This window comes from Aquila chrysaetos, chromosome 16 (assembly GCF_900496995.4).
Source record: "Aquila chrysaetos chrysaetos chromosome 16, bAquChr1.4, whole genome shotgun sequence".
NCBI classification, from domain to species: Eukaryota; Metazoa; Chordata; class Aves; order Accipitriformes; family Accipitridae; genus Aquila; species Aquila chrysaetos.
Genome location: NC_044019.1, coordinates 25,535,582 through 25,554,758, shown reverse-complemented (window position 1 = coordinate 25,554,758; position 19,177 = coordinate 25,535,582). Strand labels below are relative to the sequence as shown.

Genomic DNA, 19,177 nt, shown 5'->3' with positions numbered 1-19,177 from the left:
TCATTAATTATGTTGGCGGGGTTAAGTTGAGTCTTTCTTGTCCAGTATATTAAGTGGAATCTATCTTAGAGGGTCTCTTTACCAGAATTTAAGTGAATTTCAATTTGTGCCTGATACAATAAAAACATCTACAAGCACTGTGTAATTAGAACTGGGGAAGAATTCATACGCAGCTGATTTATTGAATTACTGTTGTTGAGTCTCTCCAGACTAGGTTATTATTAAGGGACTTAGAACCAGGAACTAGTATTTCACTTGCAGTGAGAAGAGATTGCACTGACGTTTATTTACGATCTTACTGTGGTTGTGACCCCTGCGCAGTTGTGATCCTCTTCTTGTCTTCTGTGTTTCTGCTGGCTATTTCTGATGAGTTTGTTGTGTTCTGAGTTACGCTGTGCAGCCTTCTGTTCTGGATTAGCTTTCCTCTCTTTAGTGCTTACCATTCTTAAGCTGCGTATGGACATTTCTTAGTGTGAAACCGAGATGTCTAGGTTTATGGAAGGCAATCAGTGTTGACTTTTATTTTGGTTTTGATTGAGACTTTGATAATACAAGGCTTCAGAATAGTTGTGGTAGTAATAAAAGTGCACCCATCTGATAATTCCTCAGTTGGAAACGGTGCTAGATATGGTTTTGTCGTAGGCGGGAGGTACTTCAAGGTGCATGCATACTCTTTGTATGCCTTACCTCAGTTTTCTTTTGGCAACTACAGCAGAAAAATATTAGGGAAAGAGTTTTCTTCCTTTTTTGCTTCAATCCATGTCACAAGCCTGTTTCTACTGAACATTTCTAAGCTCTTCAGGTATAATGAGAGAACGAGCAAAAGTGTTGTAGAAACATCATGCTGCCATCTCCTTAAAAGGTGAGCGGCTCATCCAACAAAGTAGAGAGATCAATAAAGGAGAGAGAACTTTTCTGGGAAAAATTTAGTTTCACAGGTGCCCCTAAAATTGATAACTGCAGGTTTTCACAGGGTAAGACTGATCTTACTAAGTTATGTGGAATGTGTGTCCTAGTGGAACAGTAATTTTTCAGAATTGGTTGTATTTCTCCTCTGCTGTGTGGACATGTTGGTAACATTCGAAACAAAACATGGATGAACTGTTACAGACAAGGTTGCTTCAGCCCCAGCTGTAGATGGACTGGCTCAGCAAACAGGTAGAGAAAGTGTGTGCTTACTCTGGTTTAGCTTCACGTGAAAGCATTCAACTTCTAAAGAAAAGCTTGTCTATTCTCACAACATCTACAAACTGGTTTCTGAACGTGGTGTTTTTACAGTAGTTTTTTGATCAAGATTACCTCAGATTCATAGTGTATCCAAACTCATCGTGGTGTGTTGAGGTTGAATGGAAAGAAAGTTTCTCAATTGCTTTGAGTTCCCAACAGCTTCCATCCAGGTGACCAGTGCACCACTTAACTTCTGTGTCTGATTAAATGTTGGTGTAGCTTTCACTTGGTACGCTGTTATGGAGAATATATGGGATTTTTTTCAGAGATCTAGCTTTGAAGTGACATCTGTTACAGACTTCTGCTGAAGGAACTGTTAAGATGTTTTGCTTAATTTATGTATCCTATGATGCTCTCAGAACCATATTAATGAGTGAAACTTCCAGCTTGAGGAAATAGGCTATTTTCCCTCAATGTTTGATTACAATTTAAAAAAAAAAACAGTGAGTAAAAGTCTGATGCTGTATTTCCCAGAACTCCCATGTGGTATTCCTCCCTAGAATATACGTAGTGATGCTTTTTCTTGTTTCTGAAAGGACACCTGTGAGGTGGGTTGGGAGGAGCTTGTTCAAAGAGCTTAATTGGTCTTACTAGCTTTTGATGCAAATCTGCAGTATCCCAAAGAGGTGTGATTGCACCGTAACAGATGGTGACAGAATATCTAGTTTTGTTTATTATGCATACTTCATTCAGAACCAGCCAATTTGTTTGTTCTCTCTCAGCTTTCAAAAGGAATTATGAAAACTCGAATGAATCCTGCTTGCTGCCTTTATTTTTAACCTGTCAGATGTACTTGAGATGAGAATAGGACAATTTAGATCACCTAGCAGGAGTAGTTAAGGTGGCCTTACTCAGTAAAAGGAAATGTGATCCATTTTTACAACGAAAGTATTTTTGGTGTAAAGATAATTGGTTAGAAAAAGCACTATTGCCATGCTTAGTTTTTGTTGTAGAATAGAAGTCTGAGGCAGGCATCAGTGCCATATTGAGGAGAAAAAATGAGTTTTTAAACATAGTTCCTACTAAAAGTTCATCGGTGGAATTAATTTAATTGGCCAAATTACTTGACCTCCTGTTTTTCTGAATTTGAAGTAATTTTTTTCTGTTACTAGAAGTAGAATATCAGTTTTGATTAGACTGCAGAGAAGGATGTGATGCTGCAGTATATTATGGTATAGTCAAATCGCCAGTCCAGCTGCTCCAGATTTCTGGTGAGAGGCCATATGTGATCACCGCAAGAATGCGTTAGCTGTAGACCCTTGTCCTTAGGCTAATTGGTGATCATTCTGCTTGTCTTTCCGTTCCTCAGATGTGTTCCAGCTTGCATATTTTCTCTCCTGTGTCGTCTTCTCCACCCCCATCCCCTGCCTAAGGCTAGATGAGTTCCATCTGGGTTTTTAAGTGACCAGGGCAGCTGTCCAAAGTGGTGTCTGTTTTGATTTTTTTCCAATTTGTGGTGATTGCTCTCTTTCATGCAACTGTACATCAAGATCATTCTTTCACAGAGGTTTATTTTTGGCTCTGACTTCCAGCTTTCATGGCTCAGCAATTTCGTTAACTGCCATGGGTAAAGTGTTAGAATAGATGATGTTAGGGGGTGTGAGATTTCAGCAGCTGCGAGAACATTGATTTTTACTTTCTATTCCTGTCTCTAGAAGAATTCAGCCTAGGGATGTCTGTAGCCATTACATACTCATATGTAACTTGTGAATGAGTTGTGGAATTGACTCATATTGGAACATAGCTCCAAATAGTTGCAGGTGGAACAAGTAACTCTGTAACGTCCGTGGCCTGTCTCTAAACAAGATGCTGTAAAAAAAATTCATCCTGCTAGTGTTTTTTAGTCTGATTCCAGATTGTAAGTTGCTCTATCAAGACAGGTGGCAGTCAACTCTTCAGTCATTGCTTCCCAGTACACTACAGCAGAAGCTCACTTACACTGTGCTGCTAAGGATAAATGGCTATTTTTATTCATGCTGGCTTCAGAATCATTGTTCTGTGTCCATCATCAGAATGTAGAGAATTGTAGGCAAGGGAAGGCAAGCAGACTTAATATGCAGAGCATTCAAGTATTTACTTTGATGTTGTTTGTCAGGTGAAATTTAAAAGTGCACATGCAAGTTTTTGTTGTGCCAAAGCAAGAACGCTCAGTAGCTCATAAGCTAGAAAGTTTGTCAGTAGGGTGCATTATTGCCTTGAAAGACTTTGTAAAAAGGGGTTATAATTCTCAAGTGTGGGATTGATTACTGAGTGATTTGATGCCTGCCTTAGAAAAAAATTTCATGTCGTGAAAGCCGTGAGGATAGCTTTTACAACACTGGATGCTGTGCTAAGGAGAGACAGTGAAATAAGTTAGTTTTCCTTTCTAAGAAATGATTTTTACGACTAGTAATTCAGATTCAATGTTCTTGTTACCTTAGAAGCGTTCTAGTAAGTCACTCTTACTCTCGTGTTTAGGTCTTTTGTATGGGAAAGGAAGACTGTCTTCACAGTTCTGATTCTGTTAATGCTTAAATGCTATGCATGATACGAGTGACTACGTAGTGCTTAAGAAACTTTTTTTTGATTTTTCAGATTTCAGAACATTTTTGGGTTTAGTGCTTAGAATTTTTTAACACCATTAGTAAAGCTTAATTATATTAAGTAGAAGTCCAACATTAAGACCGCTGATGATCTGGCTACTGCAACAAAATGCACCCTCAGCAAATTTGCAGGTGATGCGAAACTGGGAGGAGTGCTTGATACACTGCATGGTTGTGCTGTCCTTCAGAAGGACCTCCACAGGCTGGAGAAATGGGCCAACGGGGGGGGGTCCTGTGCAGACGGCAAGGGGCAATGCAAAATCCTGCAGAGGAGAGAGAAGAATAAGCCCACACACCCACAGAGGCGGTGGCCCTATGGGCTGGAAAGCAGCTTTGTAGCAAAAAACGTGGGGGTGCTGGTCAACACCAAGTTGACCGTGAGCCAGCAACACACACCCTTGTGGCAAAGGCAGGCAGCCTGCTGGGCTGCGTTAGGAAGAAGACTTGTCACCGGCAGGTCGAGAGAGATGCAGCTTCTCTTGTACTGCAGGGAGATGACTTCTGGAGTGCCGTGCCCAGTCCTGGGCTCCCCAGCGCAAGAGTGAGCTGAATGTAGTGGAGCGAGTCCGGTGAAAGACGGCGAAGGTGCTGAAGGGACCGGAGCGTCCGTGATGTTGGGAGAGGCTGAAGGAGCTGGGGTGGTTTTGTCTGGAGAAGAGAAGGCTCAGGGGAGATCTTCTCCGTGTGTGCAAACGCCTGGGGTGTGGGCAATTGAAGAGTGGCACAGGTTGCCCAGAGAAGTTGTAGAGTGTCTATCCTAGGAGATATTCGGAAGCCATCCGAAAAGGGTCCTGAGTGACCTGCTCTAGTTGACGCTGCTTTGACCAGGGGGTTGAACTAAGTGATCTCCGGAGGTCCGTTTCAACTTCAACAGTTCTGTGTTTCTGTGAAAACATCAAACGTGAAACTCGTAGCTTAAAAATCTACTGTAACACATTCAAGGTTCAAAGTGTTAGTTTTTAAGCTATTGAGAAGTTTCCAGCAGTTAGAAGAAATATACTACTGTGATGTTGAGGCCCGAACAAGGGCACTTGGTAAAATGTCTGCTTTATGAAGTTCAACACTGCTGGCAGCTCAACTCTACTTATTAATATATTGGTATTATTTTCTTAGTCACTTTGCATTTTTAAACTTTTCAGTGTTCCTACAGTAGCTAATGTGCGAGATGTCAAAAAAAGTTTTTGCATGAGTCTTGTTGTTATGTTGAGTGTACTTTTTTCAAGTGTGGTGATGAAGTTTATTCGTCTTTTCATGAAAACTTACAGATCCCACCTTCCTGGATTTTTTTGGTCCTATTTTGATTACAAATAGTGTTAGAAAATATTTCCAGGTGTTAAAAATGTGCCAGTTACCATTTTGCGATTTAGTCATCCTGAGCCATAGCTCTTTTGAGGCACTGTGGCCATTTGTAGCAGACAATTCATAAATAAAGTTTCTGAATAGACTTTTAATGAGAAACTACAGTTAGAATATGTTTTTTCAGTGTCAATGCTACATTCAATTGCTGGTGATTCACTGATTAAAATTGCTTAGGCTATAGCTTTCTGTTTCTCCTGTTCATGTAACTTTTTAGTTGTTGCCCAAATAATTGCTTGTGATTGTTTCCCATGTGACTGACTTAAATCTGCAGCTGGAGCTAGTCTGCTTCACTGTCTATCTGTAAAAGGTAGTAGAGAGCGTGGAGTTAGTACTGCTGTTTGACTTGGATATCTCTGAACGTAATAGTAAGACTTGATGCTACCGTTTGTTCCTTCTGTTACAATATGGTATCTCACTGTTGTAGAAAGACATGTAGAAAAATCATAGCAAGGGAAATAAGATGTTTATTTTTACCTCCATTTATTCATTTCAGGTGGTTTTGGATGTTGGCTGTGGAACTGGAATACTGTCCATGTTTGCTGCCAAAGCAGGCGCGAAGAAAGTGATTGGAGTCGACCAATCTGAAATCGTCTATCAGGCCATGGACATCATTAGGTAGGAAAATTTCCAAGAAAAGTATGGTAAAGATTGCTGTAAAAAGTTATTAAAATGCTGTTAATAGTTAATGATCACCTATCGCTCAGTATGCGTTTTACTGAAGTCCTTCTGTGTCCTAAGAATTAACACAGGTTTTGATGTGCAGTAAAGTTGTTTGCCCCTCTGGTAGGGGTAATTAAAACAGGGCTGTAGTTAAGGCAGGATGTTTCCCAGACCTTCCTCCTAACGTTAGCATAGGGCCGGTGCTGCCTTGCTGCAGAGGCTCCAACTGACTGCTGCCAGTCCATTTTCTACTCTTGTGCTTTAAATGTTGCTACTGATAAAATTTTAAGTTTTTGGACAACAAACATTAGAGTTGAGACATGTTCCAGGAGGATGTGAGAAACTTTTCCTGGCTGCACTACTTTGAGTTAAAGAAACAGTTCTGATTTAGATAAACCCAGTAAAAGTTGTTTAAGTGTATGTGTATATAGTTGTTTAATTTTCTGTTTCTATATAGGAATTTTAAATAATGATATAATTTCTATAATTTAATTTTCTATGTTATAGAAAATTGATTTTATAGAAGGTATTTTATAGTATAGAAATTAGAACTCTAGAAATATAGGCATGACATTTTTAGAGAAATTTTTCTATGTTGAAAATTAAACAACTTCTACTCAATTCATCTAAATGTATACATATTGTAGATCAAGTTGGAACTGTGATGTTTTTAAACAAGCTTGTCTTGCATTAGTTTTTACCAATTTTAGCACATAAAAAGGAGACGTAATGTAGCTTCCTTTGGCAAACAGATTTTATAATTATATGGTATTTTAGTTTTAACTTGTGGAAAACCTTTCTCTAGTAAGGTGCTCTGTACGTTGTTATATTTAAGGGACTCTGTGAGAATAGTAAATGTTTATTACCCCGTGTTTTGTTCCTTTAGAAACGTAGTGACCTCTGGTTTTCATGCTAGTTGGAAAGTGATTACCATTGCGCTGTAATGTTTTCTATGCTTTGGAGGGGAGAAGGCAATCAGCCAACCAAAAAAAACCCCAAACCAAAACCAAACCCATTTTAAGAGCATGCACACAGACACACGTACGCAGTCTGCAGAGTCGCTGAGAAAAGTTGTTTCCAGGAGAGCTACAAAGATGTCGCGTGCCACGTAAACTGTCGCGGAATAGTACAGGGTGGAAGGGACCCCGGGGGAGTGGGGGGAGCGCGTCTGGCCCAGTCCTCCTCTGTCAGAGCAGGCTCAGCTCCAATCGGTGGTTCACGCCTCGGCTAGTCAAGTTCTGAACGTTGCCACTTCTGTCTGAACTTCTCTGGAAAACGTGTCTTGTTTGACTAGCCTCACTCATACTTTTGAAATACCAAATTGTAACTTCCATTGTTTCGGTTTGTGTCTGTTGCCTGTCATCCAGTCCCTGGGATACCAGAAAAGGGCTTGGCTCTGTCTTCTCTTCACCCTTCTGCTAGACAGAGGCAAACATCAGAAACCCATCCCTTAACCATCCCTTCTTAAGGGTGAACAAACCCAGTTCTCTCAGGTTCCGCCTGGATGTCATTCCAGCCCCCAGTCACCTCGGTGGCCCCTTCACTGGACTTGCTCTGGTATGTCAATATCTGTCTTGCACTGGGGAGCCCACAACTGGACACTGTACTCCAGATGCAGTTTTGCAAGTGTCAGTTTGAGGGGAAAGATCACTTTCCTTGACCTGCTGCTACCCTCTTGCATATATGACACGGTAGACAGTTGGCTACTTCTGCTACAAGGGCACGCTGCTGACTTACATTCAGCTTGTTCATCAGGCCCCTTGTCAGGATAGGGTGGGGAACAGCAAGCAGAGCTGATTCTGACCAGCAGGAATTAATCTGTACTGTTCCATGGGGTTGTTCCAGCTCCGAGGTTCCCATCAGCCCATATCTACAGTCTGAAGTCCCTCTAAATAGCAGCCCTACCCTCTAGCACATCAGCTGCTCCCCTCTAATTCAGCATCATCCACAGACTTGCTGAGGGTGCATTCTGTGCCATTAGGTCACTAATAAAGGTATCAGAACTAGCATTGAACCCTGGTACCCAGCTACAAGTTAGGCTTTGTACTCTTTCTCTCACCTCTTGAACCTCATGGTCTAGACGGCTTTCCACCCATGTGATGGTTCATTTATCCGCTCCACATTTCACTAATTGACCTGTAGAGGATATTAAGGGAGACTGTGAGTGTAGGTAAAAATGAAGCAATGGCATCTGAAGGCTTATGATGGATTTCCTCGCATGAGGTAGGAGAAATGTAGGTGTAAATGTGTGCTGTTGATAGATGAGGTGTGTGGCTTTTTTTTGTTTTGGTTGTTTTTATAAGAGCAACTGTGGAAAAGAAAGTCTAGGTAGATAATGAGGAATTTGAGAGTGACATTTTTTTAGAATTTTTAGGTTAGATACCACTTCAGACGTTGGAGATGCAACACTGAGCGCTTGGATGCTGTAAAATTATTCTATTAAATAGATGCCTGTTTAAGAAAAGTACCATGTTAAGCACTAGGTGCAACTTCGAATAAAATGCTGTTATGGCACAAGAACTCATTCTCTCAAGAGAACTTTTCCCAGGAGTCCTTGACATGTTCACAATGGTTACAAATGCGAGTGTTTTATTTCTAATGTACTAGATGACAAACTTAGTATTGTTCATATCTTCCAACAAGTGCACAAAAAGTCCTTCGTGTGTTATTTATACTTGGAGGAGGATAGAAGTATCAGCCAACGCATACTACCTTTGGTGAGGAGAAGGGCAGGCCTTTAAGAAAAACAACAAATCAAAACACTTAAACTCTTAAGAGTGATGGATTGCCACTTGAAGTACACAGCGAACTGTCAGTAAGGCTACACATTTCTAGACACCTTCTGCTATACAAGATTCAATTCACGTTAAAGTCTTCAGTTCGCATCAAAACAATTTATATTTGTCTTGTTAAACCTACTTTTCCTGAAGGAATAAAGCTGGCACACTTGTAATGGAGTAACAAATATTTATTGGAATTCTAAACAACTCTGCGTAGTTTAAAAATGACTACTGCAGTGTGCTTCCACCTGTGATTCAAGTATGTGCTCGAGAGCTTTTGTCCCTCCCAGAATTCAGGTTCATTTCTAGCATGCCAATTACCAGAAACTGCAACCCCTGTGTGTAAGTAAACTGGAATACGTGGCCTGAGTGGCATGATTCTTTCCCAAGGTTACATAGTTAACTTATTTTTGGCTAAATGCTTTTCTTCTCTTTTCTTACTGTGAATAGCTGCCCATAAAATTTCTAGTGCAGTGAACAACTTGATTTTTGTCATTCATCACTGTTACGCTAGAATGGAAGGTTGAAGTATACTTCCTAAATAGCATCTCAGCAGTTTTTCCTACAGTGTGTGAACTACATTGGTTTGTTTGGGTTTTTTATACCTTACAACTGAAAACAAATATGTGATGAATTAGTCTTTCTTCTCTTTTGTTTTAAATCACATTTAGAAAATTATCCTTAGATCTCTTTTTGTCCTTCTTAAAATATTGTTGTGGTTGATAGCTCTTTAACATTTTATTTCTCACTTTGAACTTCTGGTTTTACTTCTGTTTACACCATTAAATGTGATATTAGTGATGAACTGCTACTCTTCTAACAGAAGACTGTCATGTGTAGAGTATTTATTTAATTCATCTTTCCAACAGTCCACATGTTCAAGTAGCCCTTTGACCCATTCCTTTCCCTCCCTTCATTCTGATCGTTCTCCCATTGTCTTTTAGATTGAATTTTTAATGTGATTACTGGTCTGCATTGAAGGCCAGACAGAATGTAAGAGTAAGATATCAGGATAGGGAGGGAAGGGGCAGAGATAAGAACTGCAGTGGAAAGATAGATTTCTTTGGTGGGAATACTTTTCTGCCCTCTATAAGAATAGCTGTTGTAATAATGGTATGTGTAAGAAAGACTAATATGGTTTGCTAAGAAGAAAAATACTAAATTTCAAGCATTTACGTATTTAGTAATTTCACTGTCGTGCAGTTTTTGTTTGAAAAACTGTAGTCACGTCACGGTACCTTCCTCCTTATGCAGGATGGTTGTACTGTTACTTGCATATGAGGTAATACCTGATTACTGCAGTTAGTAAACATTGCAGATGATTCCGGCCAAAATCACAGTGGGGAGGATGCCTTTATTGTGGAATAACTGTAATACTGATCTAGAGGGAATGTTTGTTCTCAGTGACTTTGCAGCTAGTTTTGTTAAATAAAAAACTAAGTTGTGCAAACAAGCTTTGTGAGGAGGTTAATTTCTATTGCTATCCTAGTGTGATGAGTAGGCTCTAATCACTATAGACTTTGCTACAGGGGTCAAGGAAGGAGAACTGGGAACAAGCAACTCTAAGTAAAGAGGCGTTATTTTAAATTGTCCTTGTCTGTATTTTCCTGGTTTCTGAAGCTTACGCATTTGCATGCACAGCACACTGGAGGTATACAGATCTACTGTCTGTCATCTTTGCCTGGCACTTAATCTGCTGCAGTTTTTGGCTACTCAGAAACATTCCCTCTGAAATATAATTGAGAAGAGGAATATTGCATTTTAGTGCTTTCTTGATTAGTTAAAAAAAAAAAAGTTATTGGGGGGAGAAAATACAGGCATAAGTATATCTGTCTTGACAGCATAGATTGGAAATATAAACTAATTTGTTTATGTTGTGACTTGCAGATTAAATAAACTTGAAAATATCGTTACATTAGTCAAAGGAAGAATTGAAGAGGTAGATCTGCCTTTGGAAAAAGTGGATGTAATTATATCTGAATGGATGGTAAGGTGCATGGATATTCTTTTCAAGACCTAGTTATTTTCAGGAAAAACTGTATTGTTTTATTTCATTTGAAAAATTATTCTTTAAGCGATGCAATTTTTTAACCAAAAGTCTGCCATGCTTGCAGCACTGTCTTTGACAATGTGGGAGATGGGATGATGGTCCTGATTATGTGGTATTAGGATACAATTCCTGATCCCTCTTTTTCACGTTCTTTCAAGTCAAGGTTCTTTACAGTTGAGCTGTTTTGGGTACAGCAGTTAAGTTTCTGTTACGTAGTTAGTATGCAGATCTACAGAAGTACTCTATTTCTCAATAATACTGTTGTAGCTGCTCAGGTGAAAGTAATGGAGAAATATTGTATTAGTCATCTAGCTAGATGGTTCTGATGAGTTAAATAACTTTAGTCCATAAAGACAGCTAAAGACTATCCTGATTGTGCAGGAAAGGCGATAAGGAGGTGAGGAACATACGCACTGGGAAATCTGCAAGTATATATAGAGCTTGAAAAGAGCGTTACTATTCATTGCAGTTTTTTAGTATAAGAATAAAATAACTGATTTTAAAAGTACATGATAAAGATGATGGCCAACAGGAGATGCAGTATGCAGTGTGTAAATGAGTCATTTCCTGGAATCCATTGGATTTCAGCCGTTGGCCTGTTACTTTTCTTTCATGTGCTGGCTGATGACTGTTACACAGTTGTGCTTGCTACCTGCCATTGTTCCTAATAAAGAAATCTGTGTGACAAGAGCCAGTGCCAGGCTGAACTTCGTAGTGACTGAGTAAGTCTGTTCCCTGTCAAAAATGTGGTAGGAAACACCCCTTGTGACTTTTTTTTGTGGACTTCTGCTATTCAGTCTCCTCGTATCGCAGACCTTCAAAAAGCACTTAAATACAGGTTTTTTTCATGCTAGTTCCCACTGTTTGGACTTAAAGAAAATTTCTTTTGTCCTTCAAATTTAAGATCAATAATGAAAACATATTCAAAGTTACTGGTTTTGGTTTTGGTTTTCTTGGGGGGGGGTTGGTGGCATTTTGGTTTTTTTATTATTACTTCTACTATACACAAGGGCATTTGGGAGAGAGGTCACATGTTCACTATGGATCCATATGTATCTACCTAGTTTCCAGGTAAAGGTGGAAATAAATTGTTTTAGTTTTTCTGTGGAGTTTTTTTTATGTTGCATATTTCAGTGAGCTGGAAATCTGCAAAAGTTTTTTCCTCTGCTGCTATAATGAACGTTATCTGAAGCATGAGCTTAATTTAGTGTTGAGGTTTAAGCCACTGGCTTAAACTAGCGGTTTAAAAATAGTGTGTTATGGTTGGTGATTTCTGACAGTATAGTGACTTCACTAGAAATGTAATTATAGTTCTTTCAGGGAAGCTTCTGATGAGTTGCCTAATATGTGCACCAAGAATCATGTTCCCAAAATCACATTTCTCATTCTGGAGCCCATGGTTTGGTTTTAAAAGGAACTTGGGCCCTTAAGAGCTTAAGTCATGTTGTAAATCAGTGCCTCTAAGGTGAAGTAAAGGATTTCGAAAAGCAGCTCTTGTAAGAAACGAAGTATTGAATGTTCCATGTTTCCCATTTATGTGCTAATTTACCTTTTAATGTCATAATTAGAGCCATGTGCATTTCACTTAATTGGGTATTCTAGATATTTTGGAATGTTAGCATTTTTATAGGTTGCTGCAATACAGAGATAAAGAGCACAATGCCGTGGAAGTAAGATTGATAGCTGGACAGTGTACACAGTGTTCCAACACTGTCCAGAAAGGAACATTATGTTGCCTAGATGCAAATGAAGATTCCTCTTTGTCTGGCTTGCTTTGTGAGTTTGCTTTTTCTTTTCCTTCCCTACGTGATACTGACCAGTGTGAAATCTTTTGTTAATATGTGAATGTAAGTGCTTGAAAATGTTGGAAATGCAAAGCCCGAGAGCAAAAAGGAATTCAATATATGTCAGTTTTCAGCTCTCTATTTAGAGAATATGTACGGATTAGCAGGAAAATTTTAATGGGAGCAGTTTTTAGTTTGTAGCGAATATATGAAAAGTTGCTGTTCTGTTTAGAAAACAAACTGCTTTGAGACTAGTAAAAAATCAAACCCTTTTGTGGAGCCATAGCTTTGTTTTGCTTGGTACAGAACAGTGCTTAAGACCAGTACGCTATAAGCTTTTTTAGAGCTGTGTCTGGAGCATCAGAAAATTAAAAACAAGTGTGAAGCAACAGAATGGACGCAACAGAGAGGAGAAATACTGCGTCCCCCAGGAATGTTTCTAGAACAGGCTTTCTGAGAAAGATGGCACATGGAACAGTGTATTGTAAAAGGTACAGTGTTGCATTATGAGCATCTCCAGTGTAATGGTTTCTGATGATCATCCTCTTAATTGTCTAAGTGACCTATAACGTCCACAAATTGCTTGCTATTGGTACTTCTCTTTCATTTTTAAATTTGTTCCCTTAAAATATACAAAAATGGGAGGAGCATCTTAAATATTACACAGCGGGTAGGGGTGTGTGAGTGTGTGTGTATATAGCCAAATTGTATTTCAAATGTCTATTTGTCATCTTCCAAAAATAGTATTTTTCAGTTTTAAATTCATCTGGAAGCGGTTTTGTCAGGTTTAGAGGCTGAAAGAGGAGCAACTCTTCTGTTCAGTGGCTTTATTTAAGCCTATGAAATAAATTGCTAATTTATTGATCTTGCTTTTAATGTAAAGACTAAATGCATCGTTTGTGACCTCTGAAGTATGTGTGTTTGACATGGTTAAAATCAGACCATAAGCAGGGCATTTGTGTGATTGTGTGCGACTAAAACCAGTATGTAAACCATTGAGAAAGACAGTGGAAGGTGTGATGAGCTGTGGGCTGTTCTGTTGGTGTCCAAAAGGCAGATTGCTGAAGATTGAGGGCTTGTTGGACTACTGAAGACCCAGCTAAAGCCATCTATTTAGACTTTTTCACTCTGAAGACAGCTATGCATTCCTTTTAGCAAAACATTGGTGAAGTATGCAGCCTGAGAGAAGGACTTCTTGTGTGCTGTGAACCAGGAGCGCAAGGGAGAGCAGGTGGATCGAAGAGATACTTCACCCAATAAACCACGTTGCTTTAAGAATGAACACAAAAAATGGCCAAGTAATAGCCTGTTCTGCTAACCAAACTGATTCTGTAAGGAGAAGGTCTTCCAGTTCTTGGAGAGAGATTATTTGAATGTAAGAATGCGTGAATTTTATATAACGTCTCACTGCTGGCCTTGTTTTTGTGGAGGTTTCGCTGTCCAGGATCGTTTGATACTCTACAGCAGGGCGGTAAGCTTCTGATGCACCATCCTGCTTGGTTGCCTGGAAACTTTTCAAAGCCTTGATTTGTGAAACTATGAATTATTGTTAGTGCTTACAGGTACCAGCCTCTAATATTGTTTTACTTGTCTGCTTGTACCATAGGCCACCTACAACCAAATCTCTTATCTTCTTACTCAAACTGTAGACTTGGTGAATTTATGTTTCTTAGCAAAGGTACAAATAATTGAGTATTTGTACACACTGCCTAGTGGCTATCTGATGCAAATAATTTCTGAAGGCACATCAGTGACTTGTTTGCACCTTGGTGTAACGAATAAAAACCCTTATCAGTTAATGACTTCACCAGAAGTGAACGTGGTTTGCAAATGCTCAAATTTAATCAGAAGCTTAGAATTTTCTCTTGAATGTGCTGCTGTTCATATGGGTGGTGGGAAAGTACTTACAAGTCATATACATCGTACACTTGCTCTCAGTCAGGATCACATTTATGTGTTCTCCCCAGAGATACCGAATTTTAAGAAACAATGGTGTTTCAGTGTAGTTAGAGTAATTTTACATACAGTATATAAATTTGAAATGAGAGCTGCTATGTGAAGTGCTGAAGCTAGTTTTTTGGTTAAATTGAATGCTGGGCAGGAAAAGATTTGCTATCACCATCCAAAGGTGGCTGTGTTATTGCGCATGTGGATTTTGGGAGTGTAATTGTAAACTTAGAGGCTGCTTATTGAAAGGATGAGTGCAGAAAGAAACAAAATGTGTGTAATGTTTTTCTGGAATGTTCTTACCCAGCTGCATCTGTGTGCAGATTTTTTTCTCTCTGTATGCTTTTACTTCCTTTGTCTAGCTAAAACTATAAAGCTAGCGATTGAGAGTTTTATTGACTTGAAAAAAATCTGCATTTCTTGTTTGTAAAGGGTTTTACTGTGAGAGACAGTTGTCCAAGATGGTTGTCTCAAATACTGTGTTGGAGTACAGTCCGTTCTTGTAAATTGCTGTTTTATGCAGTGCTTTATGATACTGAATATGCAATAGAGTTTTACATAAGGAAAAACTGGGAAAGAGATGGACTCTGAAATTAAAACAAACCTAGGATAGAATCCAGTACTCTTGTCTCTTAATTGTATCATTGCTTGGGTAGCTAATACAGCTAATATCTTTTTTTTTTTTTTTCTTCCTTCTTTTTTGTGTTAGATAATTTTGAAGTGATACCAGGGTGGGCTGTGAATGGGAGGGGTTCAGGATCTAGGGAAGAGGCCTAGGAAGTGAGCATGTCTGAAACTGGAAACCATCTTTTCTCTCCTTCCTTTCCCCTGTTTCTATGATGCGTACACAGTGATGGTGCCTTTTTAATACTAGTCTTTCTATATAGTCTTAATATTCTGTATTGTTTCTGTTAGAATTTGGAGGTGCATTAATATAAGTGTTCTATTTCTGTAATAGAAATAATTTATAATTTTACATAAGAATTGAGCTGTTCTTTTTGTGTTTTTAATAATGCTGTAAAGAGTATACTGAATGCTTTAATTTCTTTACAGCAAAATAGTTTTTATAAAGAAATTGCATTTCCTTGCATGAATTTTTTTTTTTTTTTTTTTTTTTTGCCGACACTAATAATGGTTATCACTTTTCTGCTTTTCAGATCTTCCTGCTTGGTGTTCTTGCTCATATTTATTTAAGGACACAACAGGGTGTGCGTAATAACAAAGTCAAGCTGTGTTTTTGAAATGTGTGGGCTTGCTCTGTCAGTAATGAATTATTTCCCTTTTTTTTAAAAATTAAATCGTACATGAAAGATCAGCATGTAGGCTGACTTAGCGTGAGGGAAATGGTGCTGCAGCAGAGCATGCAGAAGAGTTTACATGGAGCTGCTGCTTCTCATTTAAATGCGCCACAGGTTCTGGGAGGATTTTGTCAAGTTAAAAACAATTTTTCACAAAATTGAGTGGACCTCGTCAGTTTTGTGCATCTGTTAATGCAAGGTTACATTTTATGTTTTAAATCTGAATCCGTTGTCCAGTCTGCTTTATGTACCCTCTGTAACTTGTTTTACTCTGTAGTCCAATGGAAACCTTGTAGTTAGAAGCTTCAGTTTAAGAAAATAATGACCTTATTTTATACTGATAGGGATTTAAAAAAAAAAAAAGTCTACTCTCTGGGCCAGTGATTTGATAGGTGCCTTTCATCTCATTAAATACTCGGTGTTGGGCCTTACTGAATCTGGAGTACCAGACCACGTTCAGTTATGTTACAGAAAATAATAAAACGGATCTTTGACGGAAGGCGGGAGGGAAACACGACACTTATTCAAGTAGTTAAATATTTCTTCTCAGTTCTATCCTTACGTGTTTCTTCTGCTGTACTAAAAATTCTGCCAATTCTTGCTGTTGTAAACATGCTAATACCACTTTTTGAAATATATATGGCTTTCACCAATAAGTAGAAAATAAGTGAAGGCAAAACCACGTTCCACTAAGGTATTTGATAGGAACGGATAAGGGAAATGTACATGAAAAGGCATTTTTAATCTGAAGTAATTTGTGTTTTAAACAAAGCATTTTTCTTTAGTATTCTCCATGCAATGAGGTATACTTTAGAATTTAGTGTTGTTCTTGTGTCTTGATGCTTTTAAAGAGCTTAATCTCCTCCTTCATGAAGAATATCGTGACGAATACTGAAGCACTAATGTTAAAAACTTCCTATACTTACATTTTGATCGATTGGTAAAATATTTTTTATGTAGCTTTGAATTAAAATGAAAATAAATATTAGAGTGCTGTAGTGCATTTGAATAATAGAGGAAAATTTAACAATGCAGGATACTAAGCTATCAAAGTTTTGTGAGCCTTTTATAATTCTGTTGCAAAATACAGATATAAAGGATATATAAGAAATGTAGTGATACTCACATTCCTCTGGATTTGGATTTGTCAGTGGGCTCATGCATTTTTGATAGCTGAGTTCTTGGACGGACATGATGTAGGACAGACATATGCTTGAACAGAGTAACTGCATAGTGCTGTGGATTTCTGTTCCTGTCCAAACATCTTTACATGTATAGTTTTTGTTGTTAGCTGGAGAACAACCGTTTTGTTTCAGCTTTGAAAATATAAAAATAAGGAGCTTCACATTCATTTTGAGGAAGAAATGGGCATCTTTTTAGTAGAAAACGCATAATATGACAGGGTAACATTTAACGTGTGCTGTGTATTCAGTTTGTCTTTAAGAGAGAACGTGTCACCTTTTACATGTCTTAGTTTAGCCTCTAGCAAGATTGAATTATTAATATGCGGCTCACAGGTTTGTATCCTAGAGATCTCTTTGCAGTAATTAATTTTGAGGATGCTAATACACACTTAAGAAAAAACAGAACCCTGAACGTTATTGGGGTGGAAGCAAGAGTGCCCCAGAGCATCACGGGGAAAAGGCGTCAGGTATAATTCTCTTTCCAGATGGCACCCCTACAGGTGAGGCAGCAGCCTGTGAAATTACATTCTAAATTACACTACAGATGAGCACAGCACACTGAGCAAAACGCTTTGGTATAAGTAATAAATGACTTGATTCAGTACCATTGACGGTTTATGTAACTTACAGGAATGCTATAATGAACTGGGGGGGGAGATAGAACTGGGGAGGGGGGGAGAACCAACGGTGCCAGAGTGGAAAGGTTGGGGAAAGGACGGTGAGAACTTCACTGTATTTCTCATGAGAAGGTGTGTCTTCCAGCTGTACTTCTTGCACTTGTTTGTCAGATGCGGTAGGTGATGGGCATTTTAGGCAGGAAGAAATAAGTGAAGAGCTGATCCGTAAAAATGTCACTTCGTAACTTACTGACTCTTGCTGATAACTAGTCCTAAGGTATGTCCTAGAGGTTACATTTAAAATGCTGTGAAAACAACTCATTTTTGGTTAAAAGCATCTGAAGACAATTTTTATGAACTAAAAATATTCTATTTTTAAAACTGCAAGAATAAGAATTAAGAAAACTCTGGTTCCATTCTGTGCTTTTGGCTTGCTGTAGGCATAACATCGTCTCTGCCTGATGCAATTGGAGCTTATGGCCTTTTCAAACGTTTTGCAGAGCTTACTAAAAATCATATTGCGCACAAAGCAGCAGTCTTCGCTCTGGGACTTATTCTAAGGACTTCATAAAAGCTAGGCAGTGAAGTGGGAGAACAGGCAACATTTGGAAGAAAAGTGTCCAGTAGAGCGTTGTCCTCTTGCCAGAAGAAACAGGCTGAGAAAAGGGCATTTCCATTATTTCAAACTATGTTCTTGTTGAATACAAATCTGCCATGCTTCAAGTTTCCGGTTTTCTAGTTTTGTTTTTAGTTCTGAAGGCTGCAGTGTGGATGGTGACGTTTATAAGCAATTCTGAACTTGCAGCATTTTTTGTTTGAACAGCCTTAGGCAAAATAAACATCCAAGATGGCATAAACTTGAAGTAAACTTGGTGGTCTTAGCAGTGCAGTTCCCATGCAATGGAATATTTTCGGTAGTGTGGCATGATGGCTTCAAAAATAAAAAATAAATATAAAAAAATGAGCCTTATGATTGTACAAATATGGAAGTGTAGGGAAAATGAAGGAAAAAATCTTCTTTGCTGGGTTACTGCTGACTGGGCTTGTAGGACTGCAGGTCCAAAGTCTGGACTTCCAGTTTTCTTTTTTTGTTCTTTTCTACTGGCAATCGGTGTATAAATCAAGCCATACGGCTAAGCTGTGTTTTAAGCAAAGTGAGAATTAGGACACTAAGTAAAATTCCAAAATGTATGCTGGTATGAATAATCTTAATTGATTTGATGTCATACGAATGTGTATGTGGGTGAAATGCGTTACAGTATTCAGTAGGTAAAGGATCATACTCGGAAGATAGGAAGGGTGTAAAATCAGTAAATCGATTAGAAAACAAAGGGCTATATATCTCTTAGAAATCTGCAGTTTACTTAAAAGTAGTTTTATATAAAATGCTAATTGTATGTAATGGTGCTATATGGTTTTTTTATATCTCAGAAATGTGCAATTGAGGAAATTTTTTTTCTGTTTCAGAAAATGGCTGACTCGATTGCGTTTACAATAAGTTATTCTAAACATCTATAGGAGTATGATTAACCTGCTATAAAGTTAATCCCAACACAGAAAAACCAACGTAAATCTCAGGATAAAAAGGGTTAGAACTAGAATTTTTTTTAAGTTCAGGTGCTGCTAAATGATGTAGAACATCCAGAGAGCCCATGTCTTTGGTGTATGATTTATTTCCACCTGTCCTAT

At 38.5% G+C, this 19,177-nt stretch overlaps 1 protein-coding gene across 3 annotated transcripts in view; it reads left to right on the top strand.

Moving 5' to 3' along the window:
- The window catches only part of PRMT3 (protein arginine methyltransferase 3), a 68,363-nt gene that overhangs the window by 11,420 nt on the left and 37,766 nt on the right, over positions 1-19,177 (top strand). For all 3 annotated transcript variants that reach the window (XM_030039269.2, XM_030039268.2, XM_041129166.1), the window contains 2 exons: positions 5,662-5,783; positions 10,496-10,595. In XM_030039269.2, the coding sequence (XP_029895129.1) occupies positions 5,662-5,783; positions 10,496-10,595 (222 nt within the window). The remainder of the gene's footprint in view (positions 1-5,661; positions 5,784-10,495; positions 10,596-19,177) is intronic.